General features: G+C 35.6%; 3 protein-coding genes across 5 annotated transcripts; 2 read left to right on the plus strand and 1 right to left on the minus strand.

The window, feature by feature from the left end:
* Positions 1–62: 62 nt before the first annotated feature.
* On the plus strand, positions 63–2,586 carry LOC133718359 (uncharacterized). 3 transcript variants are annotated; one of them, XM_062145190.1, is made up of 8 exons: positions 63–342; positions 463–565; positions 649–771; positions 849–930; positions 1,059–1,188; positions 1,286–1,443; positions 1,562–1,933; positions 2,071–2,586. In XM_062145190.1, the coding sequence occupies exons 4-8, from the start codon at positions 884–886 to the stop codon at positions 2,162–2,164; spliced, it is 801 nt and encodes a 266-aa protein (XP_062001174.1). In that variant the 5' UTR covers positions 63–342; positions 463–565; positions 649–771; positions 849–883; the 3' UTR covers positions 2,165–2,586. The 3 variants fall into 3 exon arrangements, with proteins under 3 accessions (XP_062001174.1, XP_062001173.1, XP_062001175.1); XM_062145189.1 differs by having other exon boundaries at positions 649–930; XM_062145191.1 differs by lacking the exon at positions 649–771.
* A 2,431-nt stretch (positions 2,587–5,017) lies between these two features.
* On the plus strand, positions 5,018–12,103 carry LOC133717039 (uncharacterized). Its single transcript, XM_062143661.1, has 13 exons — positions 5,018–5,043; positions 5,213–5,270; positions 5,371–5,439; positions 5,667–5,761; positions 6,401–6,503; positions 7,736–7,776; positions 7,900–7,927; positions 8,397–8,486; positions 8,952–9,034; positions 9,138–9,277; positions 10,495–10,544; positions 11,144–11,336; positions 11,844–12,103. The coding sequence occupies exons 1-12, from the start codon at positions 5,018–5,020 to the stop codon at positions 11,222–11,224; spliced, it is 864 nt and encodes a 287-aa protein (XP_061999645.1). The 3' UTR covers positions 11,225–11,336; positions 11,844–12,103.
* A 440-nt stretch (positions 12,104–12,543) lies between these two features.
* Positions 12,544–15,546, minus strand: LOC133713591 (TOM1-like protein 1). Its single transcript, XM_062139625.1, has 4 exons — positions 15,389–15,546; positions 14,069–14,641; positions 13,579–13,824; positions 12,544–13,239 (listed from the first exon to the last, which is right to left on the minus strand). The coding sequence occupies exons 2-4, from the start codon at positions 14,585–14,587 to the stop codon at positions 12,814–12,816; spliced, it is 1,191 nt and encodes a 396-aa protein (XP_061995609.1). The 5' UTR covers positions 14,588–14,641; positions 15,389–15,546; the 3' UTR covers positions 12,544–12,813.
* Between the last annotated feature and the right edge of the window lie 842 nt (positions 15,547–16,388).

Here is a 16,388-nt window from a genome sequence, read left to right on the forward strand (position 1 = left end):
ATGATTATTCTAAATCATTTCAAAACTCATATATAACTTTCTTCTTTCCTAAACATGCGCAGGGAGATGCAATTCACGCTGTAATTGAAGAATCTGATTATCTCTACGTCTCCAAAAAAATGCAAGAAGGACAGATATATGAGATTATCAACTTCTATACGCGAAAACCACGGCTGGTGTCGAAATATAAAATAGTTGATCATAAGGCAAAACTCCGATTTGATGAATCAACAAAATTTAAAGTTGTGAAGGATACCTTCCCTCCGATACCAGAGCATTCGTTTCATGTTCTTGAATTCGATCAGTTGGGAGCACAAGTGAACACTCAAGAAGTACTTATAGGTATCTTTATTAACTCTGAATAAACCAGTTCTGCATTCATACATTAAATTAAAAATTAAATCATATTAACAATGCTTTGTTTTTTTTCCTCTTTTTTTTTTTTTTTTTTTCCAATGCCAGATGTTTATGGCTGCATAAAATCGGTTCTACCAGAGCATCAAGTTAATGTAAAGGACGGTACAAAACTGGAGTCAAAATGCGAAGTCTTCATAGAAAACTTGAGGTACCTTATTTCCAAATTATTTTATGCATTACATATATTGGAGTCTGACAAAAAATTAAAAACGAGTTTTTCAAAAAATACAGGAGAGGATTTAAGAATCACCTTTTGGGGTCATGCTGCTAGACAGTTTGATATAGAAAGCGTCAAGAGAAAATCTCCACCAGTGCTCGCTGTATTCACAAGTTTAATAATAGGCAAATTTCTTGGTAAACCTCAATTACAAAAAAAAAAACATGATTCATCATGAAAATTATGTGTACCTAGCTACTTTTACAATTTACAGAGCGAGTCACAGCAACAGCAACAAATCATACTTGCATGATCATCGATCCACACAATTCAGCAGCAAGTGAATACATAGCTGAGTAAGTCGTTTTGTTATAATATTGCTGTATTCTTCACTTCAAATTATTTATCTATACTTTTCTTATCTTTTCTAATAGTTACTAATGATTTTGAAAAATATTAACACAACAACCTAAAAAAATTGCAGATTTTCGAGACCTGGCGATAAAGTCAAGATACTTCCTGTACCATTCAAACGACCAACAACAGAAGAATTGAAGAACCAAACGACAAAATCGGTCTTTGATCTGAATACAATGGACCCAGATTCATACGTGGTATGAAAAAAACAACCTTGCTTTACATTTTCATGTGATTGCATATATCTATTTCATTAAAAACAATTTATTTGTAAATTTGCATTTCACATCACAGAATCATTCAGTGTATTGCACTGCTTCCATTCTCCGGTTCCCAACATATGGTGGCTGGTGGTACAAAGGCTGTCCGAGCTGTTCTAAAGTGCTCAAAGTAAAAGAAGACAGTGGGGAATTTTTTTGTCCTAAACACGACGCACAAATGCCTCTACCATGGTAAACCTACCACTGTATCCTTAATATTAATTCTATTGCTAATGAAAATATTACAACTTTAAGCAAAATTAACTTCACGACAAATTAACCCTTTTTTGTTTTTTTTTTTTAAATACAGTTACAAAGTTTATGTGACAATTCACGATGATCATAATCAAGCAACGGTGATTCTGATGGGGAAGCAAGGACAACAGTTGTTCGGCATCAGTTGTCAGGATTTGGTCAATAAAAGACTATATCCAACAGAGCAGACGTTACCAGAAGAGATTAAGAAAATATTTGGCCAAACCTATCTATTTCAGATCCAAATCAATCAATATGGTGAACTGGTGGTTGAAAATGTTTTCCCAAGTCAGCAATCATCTGCGTCAATGGTTGAACAAAACCCAAGCACTGCAACACCAGAGCGCCTTTCATCTGAAAAAAAGAGAGGCATTGAAACAAGTGGAAAAACATTGTTCATCACAGAGACTGAGAAAAAAGCCAAGAGGTAAATATCAACCAACCTCAATTTCTCTTTCTTATTGTTCCTTATAAACAACTTTGTAACAGATTTTATAAATCTGTCGCAATTTATAGTTTAACTTATCTCGCTACTGTTGTAATCATATTTTTTTTTATTTGAAGTGACAAAGAAATCAAACAAGGAGAAACAGTGTCACCATCGTCAGCATCATCATCAGCAAGCAAGGAACTATCTCAACAAGAGAAAGCCAACTGAATCCAGATCACTCTTTTGTATAGCTATGGTTCATTTTCTTCCATCATACCTGCGTTGACTACGTTTTGTGTACAAGCAGAGTCAGCGAAACAACTGGAGAACGCTGTACAGTTGGGACTGCTAGGATTTTGCTTTTTGAACAAAGTGTTTTGACAACCAACTCCAGTTGTTCCAACAGGATGTTAACTCATGTTTAATTTTCTTTTTGTAAGTCTGTAACTAAGACAATCAACCTGACTATGCAGCTGTCCCTTTTTTGTAGAGCTGCAATTAACATAGCTAGCAATACTGTGCAGCTAGCATTTTTGAACTGTGTCAAATAGAATGCAGTGCAGCTGAAATGTAAATGTAATGTAATAGGTGGACTGTGATTCCAACTGAGATATAATATAATGTAATAGCTGGACTGTAATTGTGCTGAATTTCAAATCGTATATTGTATTAATATGTATCACTATATAAATGCAAACTCTATACTCCTAAACTCTGCTAAACTAATCAGCAGCTTTGGATTTCGGTGAAAAAAAGAAAAAGAGGAATTCAGAGTTGTCGTCAAGTCATTTCCATTTGGATTTCATTTCCATTTCCTTTTTGTCTATTTTCCCTGTACTAACTGTTTTGTTTTTATTTCCAAGTACACTAATAACTTATAACCAGATTTTTGTTAGTTGAATTATAATCACAATGCGTGAACGAATAACAAAGGTATATAGTTGTGCAGGTTGCTTATTGCTAGAGGTAAGGATCCCATGGTCATGGGTAAACACATGGTACAGGGCTGGAAAGTGGAAAGGAGATGAGATTATGGGAGTGGCTACGCAGCATTTATCAGTGATTTTTAGTAATGGTAAAGTAACAGTGTGTAGAAGTATAGCAGTGATTTTCAGAGGGAAAAATAATAGTTAATTCATGATTCAGATTGTATCTATTCCATTCTCAAACTATACATATTCAGTGTCTTTTTTTTATTATTGATCACAGCAGCGGAAGATCTGAACGTTTGGTTCAAAAACGTAGAAGATGAGAACTTGCAGCACAATAACTCAGAACATATTTATGAGAGTTCACCTTTGTTTGCCAAGTAATTATGTGAGATAATATTTTTATAAAACCTGTGGTTGGGTACCTAACAAAATATATCAAAAGGAGAGATAATATTTTAGAGGATTGTCCTGCTTTTAGAATTGTGTTCTTGACATTTCATATTTAGACATCGATACCACTAATAACAACAGAGCTAAAGAATACCTCTTGCTGGGCATTTAATTGGATTTCTCCTATTAATCTGCAATGACATCACTAATTCTATCTTTTTTGTTTAGTTCGCAAAATACTTTTGATTTCTTTGTGAACGTAAAGATACTATACCACTAAAAAAAAAAAGAACTATAAGCCAATTGTATTACACAATACTAAAGGCTCTACCTAACCGACCTCTTTTGTGCAAGTTTAAAACAGAGCATTAGCTCAAGTGTCGGAGCTCCAATAACTGTTGTATTCGAACAATCTCCAAACCACATTCCTATCATGCTCGCCAATCCTTATTTTGTGACTATTGAAACTAAAAACACAAAATAAGTGAGTATAGCTTTTATGCTTCATTAAACATTGTCATTCATTAACTATTCCCGCAGCAAAGCGCGGGTAAATTTTACTAGTTCTAAATATACGAAAGCTAAACTACACTTTTACTGTTCATTTCAGAAAAGACAAAATGAATGAATAGTGGATTGTCGATTTTGCCCTTCATTCTATAGCCTAAACCGTCCTTGCCTCTTCGTACTTATCCCCTTTCTTCTACAGTCCAGTCCTGTAGTCATTCCTATCAATTATCAAGAACGATCGAGAGATAGAGAGGGAGACAAAGAAATCGGGTGTTTTTTTTGTTCTTCTGTGTATCGATCGATCGATCGATCATTAGGGTTGGGAAGAGGTCCGTGCGAAACCTAAGCTACACTGTTGCGAATAGAGAGTCGTCGAACGCAGGTATCGATCTTGATTGTGTGACTATTTCAACTGCATCCGTGAAGCTGCCAGATACTAACGTTGGGCTGATAACAAGTACAGAAGGTTTGGTTTACAGAGTTTCTGTGCTAGATTTGATTTAAAATTTGGGGTTTTGAATTATGGATTTGATGTGGGATTTCCGATTTTGATCGTAGACCGCTGGGGTAGGAGAAAGAAGAGGAAAGATTGAAGATTTTGGTCGACTGTCAGAGGACGGTTTGGGTTGAGGAAGGTTTTAATAGAAGAAGAGGTATGTGTTTGATTTGGGTTTTTTTTCAGTTGTCTCGGATTGTGGTTTTGAGTGAGTTTTTTGTGTTTGAATTTGTATATTAACATGTAAATGATGGTGATTTGGGTTTAAGTTTTGGTTTGGATGGAGATGGGATCAGTTTTAGCCTTTGATAGAGATTGGGCTTTTGTTTCATTTGAGCTAATGAAACCTCTTTTCCTTTTGGGATTTCGTTGTTTTCACAATACAGAGGAAGATAGAAGGCGAAACAAAGAAGAGAGAGAGAGAGAGAGAGAGAGGAGAGAGAGGAGAACGGGAAAGAAGGAAAAGAAGAAGAAGAAGAGAGATGCAGAAGTCAGATTAGTCTTTTGTCATTTGCAGTCTCTGTAAAGGTTCAGGGAGGAAAGGACAAATCAATTTACGTTTGTTTTGGAGAAGGTACACACTGATATTTTGATTTATAACATTCATCAGAACAAAACTTCAAATGAAAAGCTTTGTTATTGGGTGAAGTTTTTCAATTTCTGCTGCAAAGTGAATAACTTATATATTGGATTTTTGAACTGTTGTTAGTCATTTCATGATATTAATATCTATTTTGCTTTCCAAGCTTAATAATGCCCTTTTTAAATGGTTTTGTTAGGTATTTTTCTCCGTTTGATTTTGATTAGGTTTGTCTACCTATATATAAAGTTTTAGATTTACTGCTGTTATAGGTGTGGACTGTGTTGTTTTTCTAATCAAGTTTATGGCATCTGCAACTATGGTAACTGCTGTTGTAAAGTTTTAATTGTTCCTATTTTATTTTACAGATTTTGGGAACAGTGTGCTGTCAGACAGATCGTGAAAGGTTGGTGGGATTTCGGTTTGGTACCAACACACTCTAAACTGATTTTCTTGAATTGGTATTTTTTTTTCCCAGTTTTCTAGCTATTATAATCGGTGTTGTTTCTTTTTGTTTTGTATCCAGTGCTTTGCATTTTTAGTGGTTCGAGTTTATGACGGCAAGATTGGGTTGACAACAAATAGAATAGGTGTGGTATTTGATTGTATTTATTTTTGTTTAATTGATTAGCTGAAAATTGTGTTTGTTGTGATTGGGCTCTAGCGTCAGACTTCAAATAGAACAGCTCCAGTTGGTGAATTGGTTGTGTATCAGCATTTTTACTTTCTTCCTTTTGAAAAGGAAGCAGAAATATGAACTATCACAGAAAGAGTTTTGTATGAATTGTTCATTTAATTAATACTTTTTAATTCAATTTTCAGACTATCAACTCAACCACGATCGAGAAACAAAGAGATTGGGTGTGTTTCTCGCGGTTCTGGAAAAGAAAAGATAACAGGAGAAATTTAATCCCAAGGTTTGAGAGCTTTTGTTATCTGGGTTTTGTTCTTCTTTTGTTAAAGTTTAATTTTTTCTCTGTTTTTTTTTGGTGAGAAGTTGTTGGATACTTGAATCACTGTGGTTGATGATTTATGTTCATTTGAGTCATTATGTTTGATTGTTTGATATCCGAGTTCTCAAAGTTTATGCATTTGATTGATCATGGGTAGTTTGGCAAACTTCTTTTCTGTACCATTTGGTTCACACAGCAGCTCTCTCTCTCTCTCTCTCTCTCTCTAGCTTCTGGTCTACTGTACCTGTGATTATAAATCCAATTTCGGTCAAGTTAGTGTTTAAAGATTTTCATCGAGTGTTAGAGCTTGGGACAAGTTGGTTCAGTTTTCGATTCCTCTCTGTTTTGATAGTCAGTCAAGTAGATAAATCACTCTTTTTCAGGGGTCAAGACTGCATTATACTTAGACATGGTCTATGTAGTAAATATCTCCAGTTTATGATTAGCCAAATTGGATCCTTATTTTCCATGAAAGATCCAAATGATCTTCATTGTTTATAGGCTTGGGAAGCTGTAGACACTCTGTTGGTCACTATTTGTCCTAAACCAATTACATTTCTGATTTAATAAATGAACTTAATGTGCTTTTACTGGTGGATATAGGGCTGTTTGGATATCTCTGGGAGGTAGGCTTGGGTTCGCTTTGGAAGAGGTGTGTGCCAAGATTGTGATCAAGTTTAGGAGACGGGCTTTGGGAGCAAAAGAGGTATGTGTTTTGTTGCTTTTTCCAGTTCTGTTTAAGTCAAGATTGTTTTTTTTTTCTTTTGTATTTGTAGATTTATTAGAAGAAAAAGGAAGAATTATGAATAAGAGTAAAATTTATAATGAGCTTTATTGTTTAGAACTGGTGTGTCAATAGTGAAAAGAAGTGTTACTGTTTTTGGGCAATCAGGTTTTACTTGAAATAGAAAAATATTATTCTGTTTTACTAATGTTTAGTATTGTTTGGTTACTTTCATTAGTTTCTTGCCCTTAAGGCCTTAATTAAGATTAATCATCTTGAATTTCAATTTCAATGACATATTAATTTTTCCACTCCATTTTCTCTTCAATTTTGTGGTTGCTAGAAGTCATCTCTCATTTATGTACTTTCTGTTCTCTTGGAAGACCGAAATAGCCATCCATGACCTTCATTCGTTCTCAGTCTTCACCCTTTATTTCCAGCCAACTTTATTTTGTTTCATCACCACATAAGGTCGTGCTGAGAGTTTTGGTTACCGTAAGAATCACTCATAAATATCCAAACTTATTCCTTCATTACTGCTTTCACTGAAAGTCGTTTGGTTTTCAGAAGTCAGAACAGTTTTTGAGCTATTATTTTTACTCTTTTCAGAGAATTAAGGGTATGAGATTTTCATGATATGGTGTCTGGTAATACTCAATAAAGACAAAGTTTGTTTTACGGATTAGAAGTTTGGTCACATATCCCAAAACTCCCTAGACACATTATCATTGTCATGTCTTCAGTTTTTTGTTATCAATGGTTTGTATTCTTTATGTCCTAATATGCCTTTTTACTCATGGCTTCAAGATAACTTATGCTTTCCTTATCAATTGCAATTTAATGGAATATAAAAAGAGGCCACTTTTAGTTCTTCGAATTGATATCTACCTCATGTAGCTTTTAGGAGCACCAGACTTTCTCAGCAAGTACCAAATCATCTGTCCAGAAATCCCAAACTAAAGTTGTGGATCTTTGTTGTTTGGATTGTCAATTTCACAGATACATATGAATTCTTTAATTTAATTAATTTATTATTATTATTTTTTTAAATTATATTATTCAGACAAGGAATAGAATGAATTTTGAATGGACTAATTTGAGACCAACCTAGGATCTAACAAACAGATGTAATACATGAGTGATCCCTGTTTCAAATTATCAGTAGTCTTTATATTGCCTGTGGAATTAATTGAGGCTTTGGTTTGAATATAAAGGACTTATTCTCACATGTGGTCTGGGAATCAAGTCCCCTCTGGTACGTATTTAGCTATTTTCTAGAGAATCCCGTCGTAAATTGTGCTCTTTTTGTATATCAATCCTCTGTTAACTACTAATACTTTGATTTCCCTTAATTGTAACAACTCATGAGTTACTCAAGTCATGGAAGAATTTTAGATGATGGAAGGGTAGGGAGTTTTCCTCTTTGTTGGTTTCGTTTTAATTTTGGGTTTATGATCATTTTGTGGACTTTGCCTTTTTAATGATACAGATTTTGATCTTTTCAGTATTTTGTTTGTCGTGGACTTTGCAATTTTGATGACTGATTGAAAAAATTAGAAAATAAGAGCTTTCAATGTTTGGTATTTAATTATGTGCTGATAGTATGGTCAGTTTCGATATGTAGTGTGCATAGGTCAGTGCTAGAAACAGAAGATTGGAAATTTCAAACAATCTTATGGATTTGGAGAGACATGTCATTAACTTCCATTAAACAAAATAATCCGATACGATTGTTTGTCAATGTTTAGAGATATTGCGCACTTTTGTTGAGAGTCTGCAAATGGTTGCCTAATAATTATATTGAAATATAATTATTTTTTGGCAGCTTAATTATTAATTTTCAAATATAATTGTTCTTTTGTTTGTGCTTTCCAGACTGTATGCAAAGAAGTGCGTGTATTATTCTTCTGCTGCTGTTCCTGTGTACATTATTTGGGATTATCTCACTGTGTCATTGCTATTCAGGTATATGCTTCGCATAGAATCAATATGTTCATATTGGTGTGTATTGCTGATATACAGAGATATCAAAACAATGTACAGGACTGAATATTGAGAAATAGCGTTGTATGATATTACAATCGGCTGTAATATCAAAACAATGTATAGAGATAGAGAAATCGGCTGTGTTTTGAGAGTTTTTTTTTTTGTTCTGTGTATCGATCGATCATTAGGGTTGGGAAGAGGTCCGTGCGAAACCTAAGCTACACTGTTGCGAATAGAGAGTCGTCGACCGAGACAACTGAAAAAAAACCCTAATGACTATACATCACGAGATACAGGACTGTAGAAGATCAGGCTGCCATTGCTTTTTCGCTTTTCCCGTGTCTTGGTTGTGTGATGCGCATAAACAGATGGATCTGGAACTGATCTGCAGTCTTACAGTAATTCTCTTCTGACTCTGCAACTCTGATCGTCCATCTTTGACAGCCCATCAGCCTTCTCTCCGTCGATACCGCGAAGGTGAAGTTTCAATTTCGTCCAAGTAATCCTCGCTTTGCTTCCGTCTCCAGGTTCCTCTCTCTCTCTCTCTCTCTCTCTCTCTCTTAACTATATCCATGCAGCCCCTTAACTAATCACACATACAAATTAACTTTGATCTCGAACTGATTGCAGAGTTTTCACTCATATTCAGCCTGAAGAAGATCTCAAGTCCCTGTTTGCGTCCTTGGCTGCTCAGTCACACAGCGACGGCCAATTCATCTATCCTTCGGTTTTTCAGGTCAATTGCTTTACTTCCTTTCCTTTTGTTCTGGGTATGTTTAATTTGATCGGTTTCATTGATTTCTGAGCTGAGTTGACAGAGAGTGGGGGTTGATTGGTTCGATTAGGTTATCAAGCAATGAAAGGAATTAGAAACTTGACAGAGAGTGGGGGTTGATTGCAGTATTTAGAGGAGCTAAAAATTTCACCTTTTTGTCGAGTTTCTAATTCCTTTCATTGCTTGATAACCTACGTCTATACGCTTTTTTGTTTGTTTTATTTGAATTGGAAGAGATTTTAAAACCGATGAGATTGTTTGTGGCCCAAAGATGATACTGCTCAAAATTGCAAAGTTTGAGCGTTTCTCAGTAATGGATTTGTCAAATTGTATATAAATGTGTGACTTGATCGATTTGAGATTCTTAATGGCAGGTCCCTCTAGGTATTTTGGTTTGAGATAACATGACCATTCACTTCTGCTTCCTTTTAATTGGTTTGAGATAACATGTCTAATCACTTCTGCTTCCTTTTAATTGGTTTGAGATAATGCAGTGTCATTTAGCTGGTATTCCTTGAGCTGCAACTTTTGAATTGTCATAAACATTAATTGGAGGAATTTGTTTGGGTTTGTTTTCGGGTGTTATTTAATGAAGGCCAATTAAGAAACCAGCCTTCTGACAAATTTAGATTGACTATTTTTGTATCTTGCATTATTTACTATACAACTAAGTTTAGACAATTAAGTCTTCTGAATTTTGATCAAATACGACTACATGGATCAAATATATTTAAAATGTTGATATATTTGTTAGTTTATGATCATTACAGAACCCCCAACATATTGTTTTCTTTGTTTTTTCAATATAACAGTATGTGTTCTTTAACGGAAAGTACATATAACTTTTAGTTACTAATATTCAGAACTGAGAAACTTAGTCTTTTATTACTGCCGATTCAAAATTTAATGTAGTAACAGCAATATGCAGACTATTTAAAACTATTGACTATGAGCATATTTATAAACTTGCCAGATGTTTATGATAAAATTCTTTTCTGTGATGAATTTAATCTATAATGTGGACAATCATTTACTTTTCTAAGGTGTTAGCCTAATTTGAAACTGCATTATAATGCATATACACTTACTATATGTCTAAAAGTGTTCTGTATCAGTCTATCACTATTATATGCCAAATGAGTTCATTGCTGTTTTCTTTTTTATATTTAGTTATGCATAACTAACTGATAAATTTACTGTTTGTATTATCAGCTATACTTGAACCATTGAATCAACTTTTGGCATCAGAGGTGATCAACTTGGTACTTCTCTTGCCTTTTCAATTCGTATGTGAACTGATTATTTAGTTGTAACACGTTTTATCAAAAACATTGATCGAGCTTATAGACATGTTCATATTCAAGAACACCTCTTTGGTCAAAATTGTTGACATGTTCACATTGGTTGTGTTACCTGTTTTGAAACATTGTCTCCAACATTCTTTTTGTTATGGTCTTCAATTAATTGAATTACTTGGTGAATCCGTTATAGAGTCTTTAGGAATGTAAATCTGGTCTCATTATTTAGCCAACAATGTTTAAACATTAAACATTGGAGATCAGGTCTCATAGAGTCTGTAATTATTCATGATCAATCATTCCATTTATGCTTTGATTTGTTTTTTTTTTTTTTTTACACTATAAATTCATATAAGCTCTCATTATAGGCATAGAAGAATCAATAGGCTATTCTACATACCTCTTTGCAATCATCACTTAGCTCTTTGTATCAAACTTCTATTCGTTGTTTAGCATCTGCTCTTCCCTTTTAATCTTGGTCACAAAGAATTTGGGGCCAGCAAGAGTAATTCCTTTTGAATTTTTTCCCCCAATTTTTTGTGATTCACTGATGCTTTAGATAGTTGGTTTTTGGGATTTGTGGTTTAATCACAGATTCTTTTCAGGTGTTCAAATTTGCGGTTTATCGATTTCCTAAGTTTTAGGCTTTCTTCTTTAGCATTGTTTTGATCGTTCATTTGTCAAGGAGAGTTTCAAATTGGATTGGGGTTTGCAGAAGCCTCAAGGTTTCACCGATTGCTTTTGAGCTTGAACCAGGTAATTAAAACATTCGTTTCTATGTCATTCGCTTTGCATTTGGCATTACATTTATAGAGTTGCCCCTCTTTGTTTCATTTCATCAAGCTTGGTTGAAACAGTAGGTTAATCACTTGCAGTTTATAAGTATATGACCTGTTTTAGCATATGCCCAGTTCATTTTTTGCATTTAATTGCTTAAAATTGAAGTCTTCGATCCTTCTGAGCCTGTTTGAAGTTTTCAGTTGGTGGTGCCAATTGGGTTTTGGTGATTGTTTTTTTTTTTTTTTGGGTACTTATTGTATCTGGCTTGATGTGGGTTTGAATGTTGGTATGAAAAATGACTTCCTTTTGATCATTTGTGAGCTACTGTAGTTGTATTTTTAATGGAAAATACCTTATTGTGTGATTTGTGATTCTGGGTTTTGGTTAGTATTGATTGCAGAATTGATTCAAAGTTGAAACTCACTGTGGATTTTGCAGAATTGGTTAATATTTAATATCTTAGACATGCTGTTGCTTTTGCAGGTAACTAATAGTTTGGATCAACTCCAACTACAATTGGAGCAACTACTTTTTTACATCTACTCCAGTTACGCTGGCTTAGAACTAAACCTTTTGTAAAGCTACAACTGAAGCAGCTAAACCTGTTGTACAACTACCATTTCTGAACCAACCTCAGTAGCAACTTTGTTAACCTATTTTTCTAACACACTTTCGTCACGTTAACCTTTTTGTATAAAAAATCTTTCACTCTTTCAATAGAATGCAATAATTTTCCTTTTGTATTTTATCGTTATCATTTATTTACAAACACAATTCGGCAGCAAAGCGCGGGTATTATAATATGAAAGCTTGCAAGTTTTATAATATGAATGCTTGATGAACTAGAGTCAAATCCGCTGTCTTGCTTCTACACTGCAATTAATTCTTCCTTCATACAATTTGACAATGCCAACAAATCAAGTTGATAAAATACCAAATTTATTTCCTGCTCAGTTCGTAAATTAAATTTTCAACTTCCACAACTTTCAGGCTAAATGTCATGGAAGAATCAAATTGCAATCAATACTCCTACCTCTCCAACAGTTCAACCATACTCTGTACATGCTCAATTATATTCATCTCCACAGAGAAACTTGTAGAGTTTCTCTACAAGATACTCTACAACAGCATAACTCCCGCAGCAAAGCGCGGGCAATTTTTCCTCGTTTATAAACATGGAAAGTTGGAGGAAACAGTGTGGGTGTACAGAACATACTCATAACACTAATGGTTACTTATACAACTCCCATCAGGTTGCTATGAAACCAAATTTAACAGAAATTAATTACACAAGATGTGCAGAAAGCAATGGTCAATCCGTCAATGTACTGAGAAAACAGGGAACAAAGAGACTAATGTTCATGAATTTGAGATTTTAAAGCACCAAAACTCCATGTCTCCAACAATGAACACCTAAATAGACATGGAATTAGAAGCTTTTATAGCAGCAGGCTCAAAAGCTGATCAGGTCATCCTTTGACGGCGGCTGCTGCTTCTTTGGATCTTGGCCTCCTTCCGATGAGCTCCCACCTTTCTTGCCAAATATCATCTCATCGAGATCATCCATCATGTCATCATTGATCCCTGCATGAGGGACACCTCGAGAACCAGCTGGTTTTCTGATCAAGGAATCCTCTTTCGTGTGAATTGGCGATTCATCAGGCTCAACAGCAACAGGTATCATTGCAGGTTCTGGCTGCTGGTGAGCATCAGAAGGCTTCGTCAGTTCTTCATACTTGGATAGAGCTTTACAGATCTCATCATTCACGTTTAACGCTTCAAACAGCAGGGCCTCGTTCTCTCCAGCTGACTCTATAATTCTCTGCACAGTGGCCTGAGACTGACGGCATTGGTACACAAGTGTGGTTGTCAAGTCATCCTGCCACGGGATAAAAACAACTATCATATCAATTGTACAACAACATACCAAGTTTTCACGTCTTAATTTTCAGTTTCAAACAACTAGCTTACCCATGAACCAGGCTTAAATCTCTAACAATTACAAAGTGCAAAATATAGATACATTTCATCTTGGAGGACATGGCCTACTGAAAATATGATTGTATGAGCAAAAAAGAAAAATGCAGAGTGACAAGCAAATGGCTGTTTGTATAGCCAACCCATTGCCACGGGCACTACATTGTATAGAACTTACTATAAACCTAAACAGATAACTTTAAAAGTGGAATATGCAAGTGGGAAAACAAGATGAAATTACCTGTAAAGCATCTTGTTCGGGTGAAGAAGAAAAAACAGTACTAAGAAGCTCAATACTGTTTCTTGCAACGTCAAATGCTTCCTTTGATTGTTCAGGGGTAAAGCTTTGCACAGGAATATCAGCTGGAATCTGCTGGGAAAGACCAGCATCTAACTCCGAAGCTGAAACTGAACGAGGGGGAGTGAAAATAGGTGCCAAACTCTCGTTGTCACGACCAGGGAACCGAATACCCCTTGATCTTAAACTCTGAAATAAAAATGGTCCAAGCATGACAGTATTAATAGCATGAACCTATAATACCAGCAATAATAGAAAACCAACAGCTGCAACACACCATGTGATGGAGGCCAGAAAACCGCTATTGGAAGCATTGGCATCATTTCATGTGTATCATAAAATATGTGTATACTTTTTTTTATCAAGGAAGAACACAATGTCAAAAGAACTTTCGGAGGATACAAAACAAAAGGAATCAAAATTATACAGATACCTTGTATGTTTCCTCGTAAACAGGCAGATAGCGGAGCTCCCCGGTTGATTCTCCCCATGCTTCGATCAGCACCAAAGCCTTGTTGCGATTATTAACAACAGTCTGAGGGTCATCAATCAGCTTCACCATCTCATCAAGAACTCTCTCAGCTGCTATCTCTGAGAAAGCCTTCTCACAATTTTTAACAACTGTTTCAAGCAGTACCAAAGAAAGGTACTGAACCCTAGGATTCTTCAACATAATGCGCTTTTTTATTCCACGGATCAATTCAACACTGTTAACTCTTTCGGTATTAATCATGTCACAAATCTCAAGATTCAATGCCCAGTCAGGTTCATCAAGTGCCTCTGACGTGGCCTCTTCAACGATCTTATCTCCTTGGTTTGGACCTTGGAAAAGCTCCTTCACCTTGAAGCTCACTGAGCTCAAGCCGGCACTCATCTTTCGGCCGACTTCACTCCCTTCAATCTTGAGGCGTTCGCCAAAAGCACTCACTTTCTCCATCAAATTGTCACTCATCCTCACAACCTTTTTTTTTAACTCTAAAACAAAATCCTGCTACACGTTATTATCCTGAAGTTCACACAAAACTGAAATTATTTACGGGAGCAGACGGAACTGATATGCAACTAAGTTAAAGATGAGTTATCCAAATGCCTACATAAATAGATAATACAGTCTTCCTGAACAGAGAATATAAGAGCCATTATGTAGTAACTGTTCAGAACAAAAGAAGCGGAAGATAAATAAAAGGGTAACTCCAACTCTTCAGTCTTCATACGAAGACCAAATTACGATAATCATTTAAAACAAATGAGATATAAAAATGATTTTCCTCTGTTTCGTCAGGCACCGATCAAACAGAATATATCACACTAATCTGGTTCTTTTCTTCGAAACAAGTACCAGGGGGGGGCTCGTATTTTTGTGAAACATAGAAGAATTCAAGAATCAAGAAAAAGCAACAGATGCAAGGAAAATAAACCTTAATTAGCTAAACCTTTCACTTTCCCTTTCCAAAATCCCTCGATAATCAAAAACCCAACGGCAAGCATAAGATGGAACTGTTTGGGTGCTGATGACCATCTCATATGATGCCGGTTTGAGGTCAACAAATCCATAATTTAATTACAAAATTTATTTTAGCAGTTGATGACTTTTTCTTCTTTTAATTTGCTTTTATCAAATATCAACAACAACCAAGCAGGAAGAAATAGTAAAGGGAATCGATCAGACTATGAATCGTTACGAAGAAGGAAAAAATAAAATCGATATTGACTAGAATTGGATTGAAATAGGAGTCGAGTATGGAGGGAGTACCTTTTGTGTTATCAGAATTTGAGAAACACGGGAGAGCTGTAGTGGTGGTTGTGGGTTGAAAGTCGAGACTTGAGACGCGCAACGACTCTCTCACAGTGAAAGGGAATAAATCTAATAATACTAGTCTCCTTCCTTGGAGTTTCAGGCACCCTTTTCTCTTTCTTTATACGTTAAGCTTGCTCCTGGGCCTTGGGCCTCGGCTTTATGATTTTCGTCTCTCGTGGTTTTGTTTTTCAATTTTTTTTTTTTGGGGAACAAATAGTTATATTATATGGGATTATTTTGGGAATAATAATATGGAATCATGGTCAACGTCAAATTGTTGGGGCCCTGATAATTGGTTCTTCTTCTAAATTCGTACCCGTCAGATTTGGTTACTTTGTCCCACTATCACGCATACCTCTAGAATTCTCCTAGAATTGTCCAAATATTAGACAATGAATGTGTCCTGTCTCCACCGTCAGGTCGGCTTCCTAGTTCTCCGCCACGTGGCACAAGTTTAATGGACTAAGTGACTGCCATCTTTTATGCTTCCTAATCGGAACTCACACATGTCTGTAATCTCGACCATTAAAATATCGTCACATAAATATCATCACACATAGATAATAAAATAAATAAAATGAATCAATCAGTAAATTACATAAACCAATTAGATTAACAACAAAAGCCAAACTCAACATGATTGAGTATCTCTTTGTAAAGAGAAACCCTACGCCTAGGGTTTCATGCTAGCGGCTGCTTTTGTCTGACAGTGCTAAAAGCTATTTTCAGCTAGGTGAGATTGTTGGCTTTGGAGGTAGGTGTGGGCGTCAAAGGGCTACTCTTCCATCTCCTTATTTTGGGCGGTTGTGGCTCGGCGGTTTGCTGGAGCAAAAGCGTCGGAAGGTGAGGCGATGAGTTTTTGTTCGACGTGCATTTAGTGCGATTAATCACGGGTGAGTATCAGGTTGTTGGCGTATTTTTTTTTTCCAGGTATTTCGTGGTGGTGGGGATGGCT

This window comes from Rosa rugosa, chromosome 6, assembly GCF_958449725.1.
Source record: "Rosa rugosa chromosome 6, drRosRugo1.1, whole genome shotgun sequence".
Classification (NCBI taxonomy): domain Eukaryota; kingdom Viridiplantae; phylum Streptophyta; class Magnoliopsida; order Rosales; family Rosaceae; genus Rosa; species Rosa rugosa.

What these genes read in the sequence shown, in the direction of transcription:
- LOC133718359 (XM_062145189.1), top strand. Translation starts at nt 884, where the DNA reads ATGATCATCGATCCACACAATTCAGCAGCAAGTGAATACATAGCTGA. An exon ending in TGGACCCAGATTCATACGTG is followed by an intron (nt 1,189 to 1,285) that starts GTATGAAAAAAA and finishes TTCACATCACAG; the next exon opens with AATCATTCAGTGTATTGCAC. An exon ending in ACTGAGAAAAAAGCCAAGAG is followed by an intron (nt 1,934 to 2,070) that starts GTAAATATCAAC and finishes TTTTATTTGAAG; the next exon opens with TGACAAAGAAATCAAACAAG.
- LOC133717039 (XM_062143661.1), top strand. Translation starts at nt 5,018, where the DNA reads ATGCCCTTTTTAAATGGTTTTGTTAG. An exon ending in CAACAAATAGAATAGGTGTG is followed by an intron (nt 5,440 to 5,666) that starts GTATTTGATTGT and finishes TTCAATTTTCAG; the next exon opens with ACTATCAACTCAACCACGAT. An exon ending in TTCCTTTCCTTTTGTTCTGG is followed by an intron (nt 9,278 to 10,494) that starts GTATGTTTAATT and finishes TTGTATTATCAG; the next exon opens with CTATACTTGAACCATTGAAT.
- LOC133713591 (XM_062139625.1), bottom strand. Translation starts at nt 14,587, where the DNA reads ATGAGTGACAATTTGATGGAGAAAGTGAGTGCTTTTGGCGAACGCCTC. An exon ending in TTTACGAGGAAACATACAAG is followed by an intron (nt 13,825 to 14,068) that starts GTATCTGTATAA and finishes TTTTTATTTCAG; the next exon opens with AGTTTAAGATCAAGGGGTAT. An exon ending in CCGAACAAGATGCTTTACAG is followed by an intron (nt 13,240 to 13,578) that starts GTAATTTCATCT and finishes ATCCCGTGGCAG; the next exon opens with GATGACTTGACAACCACACT.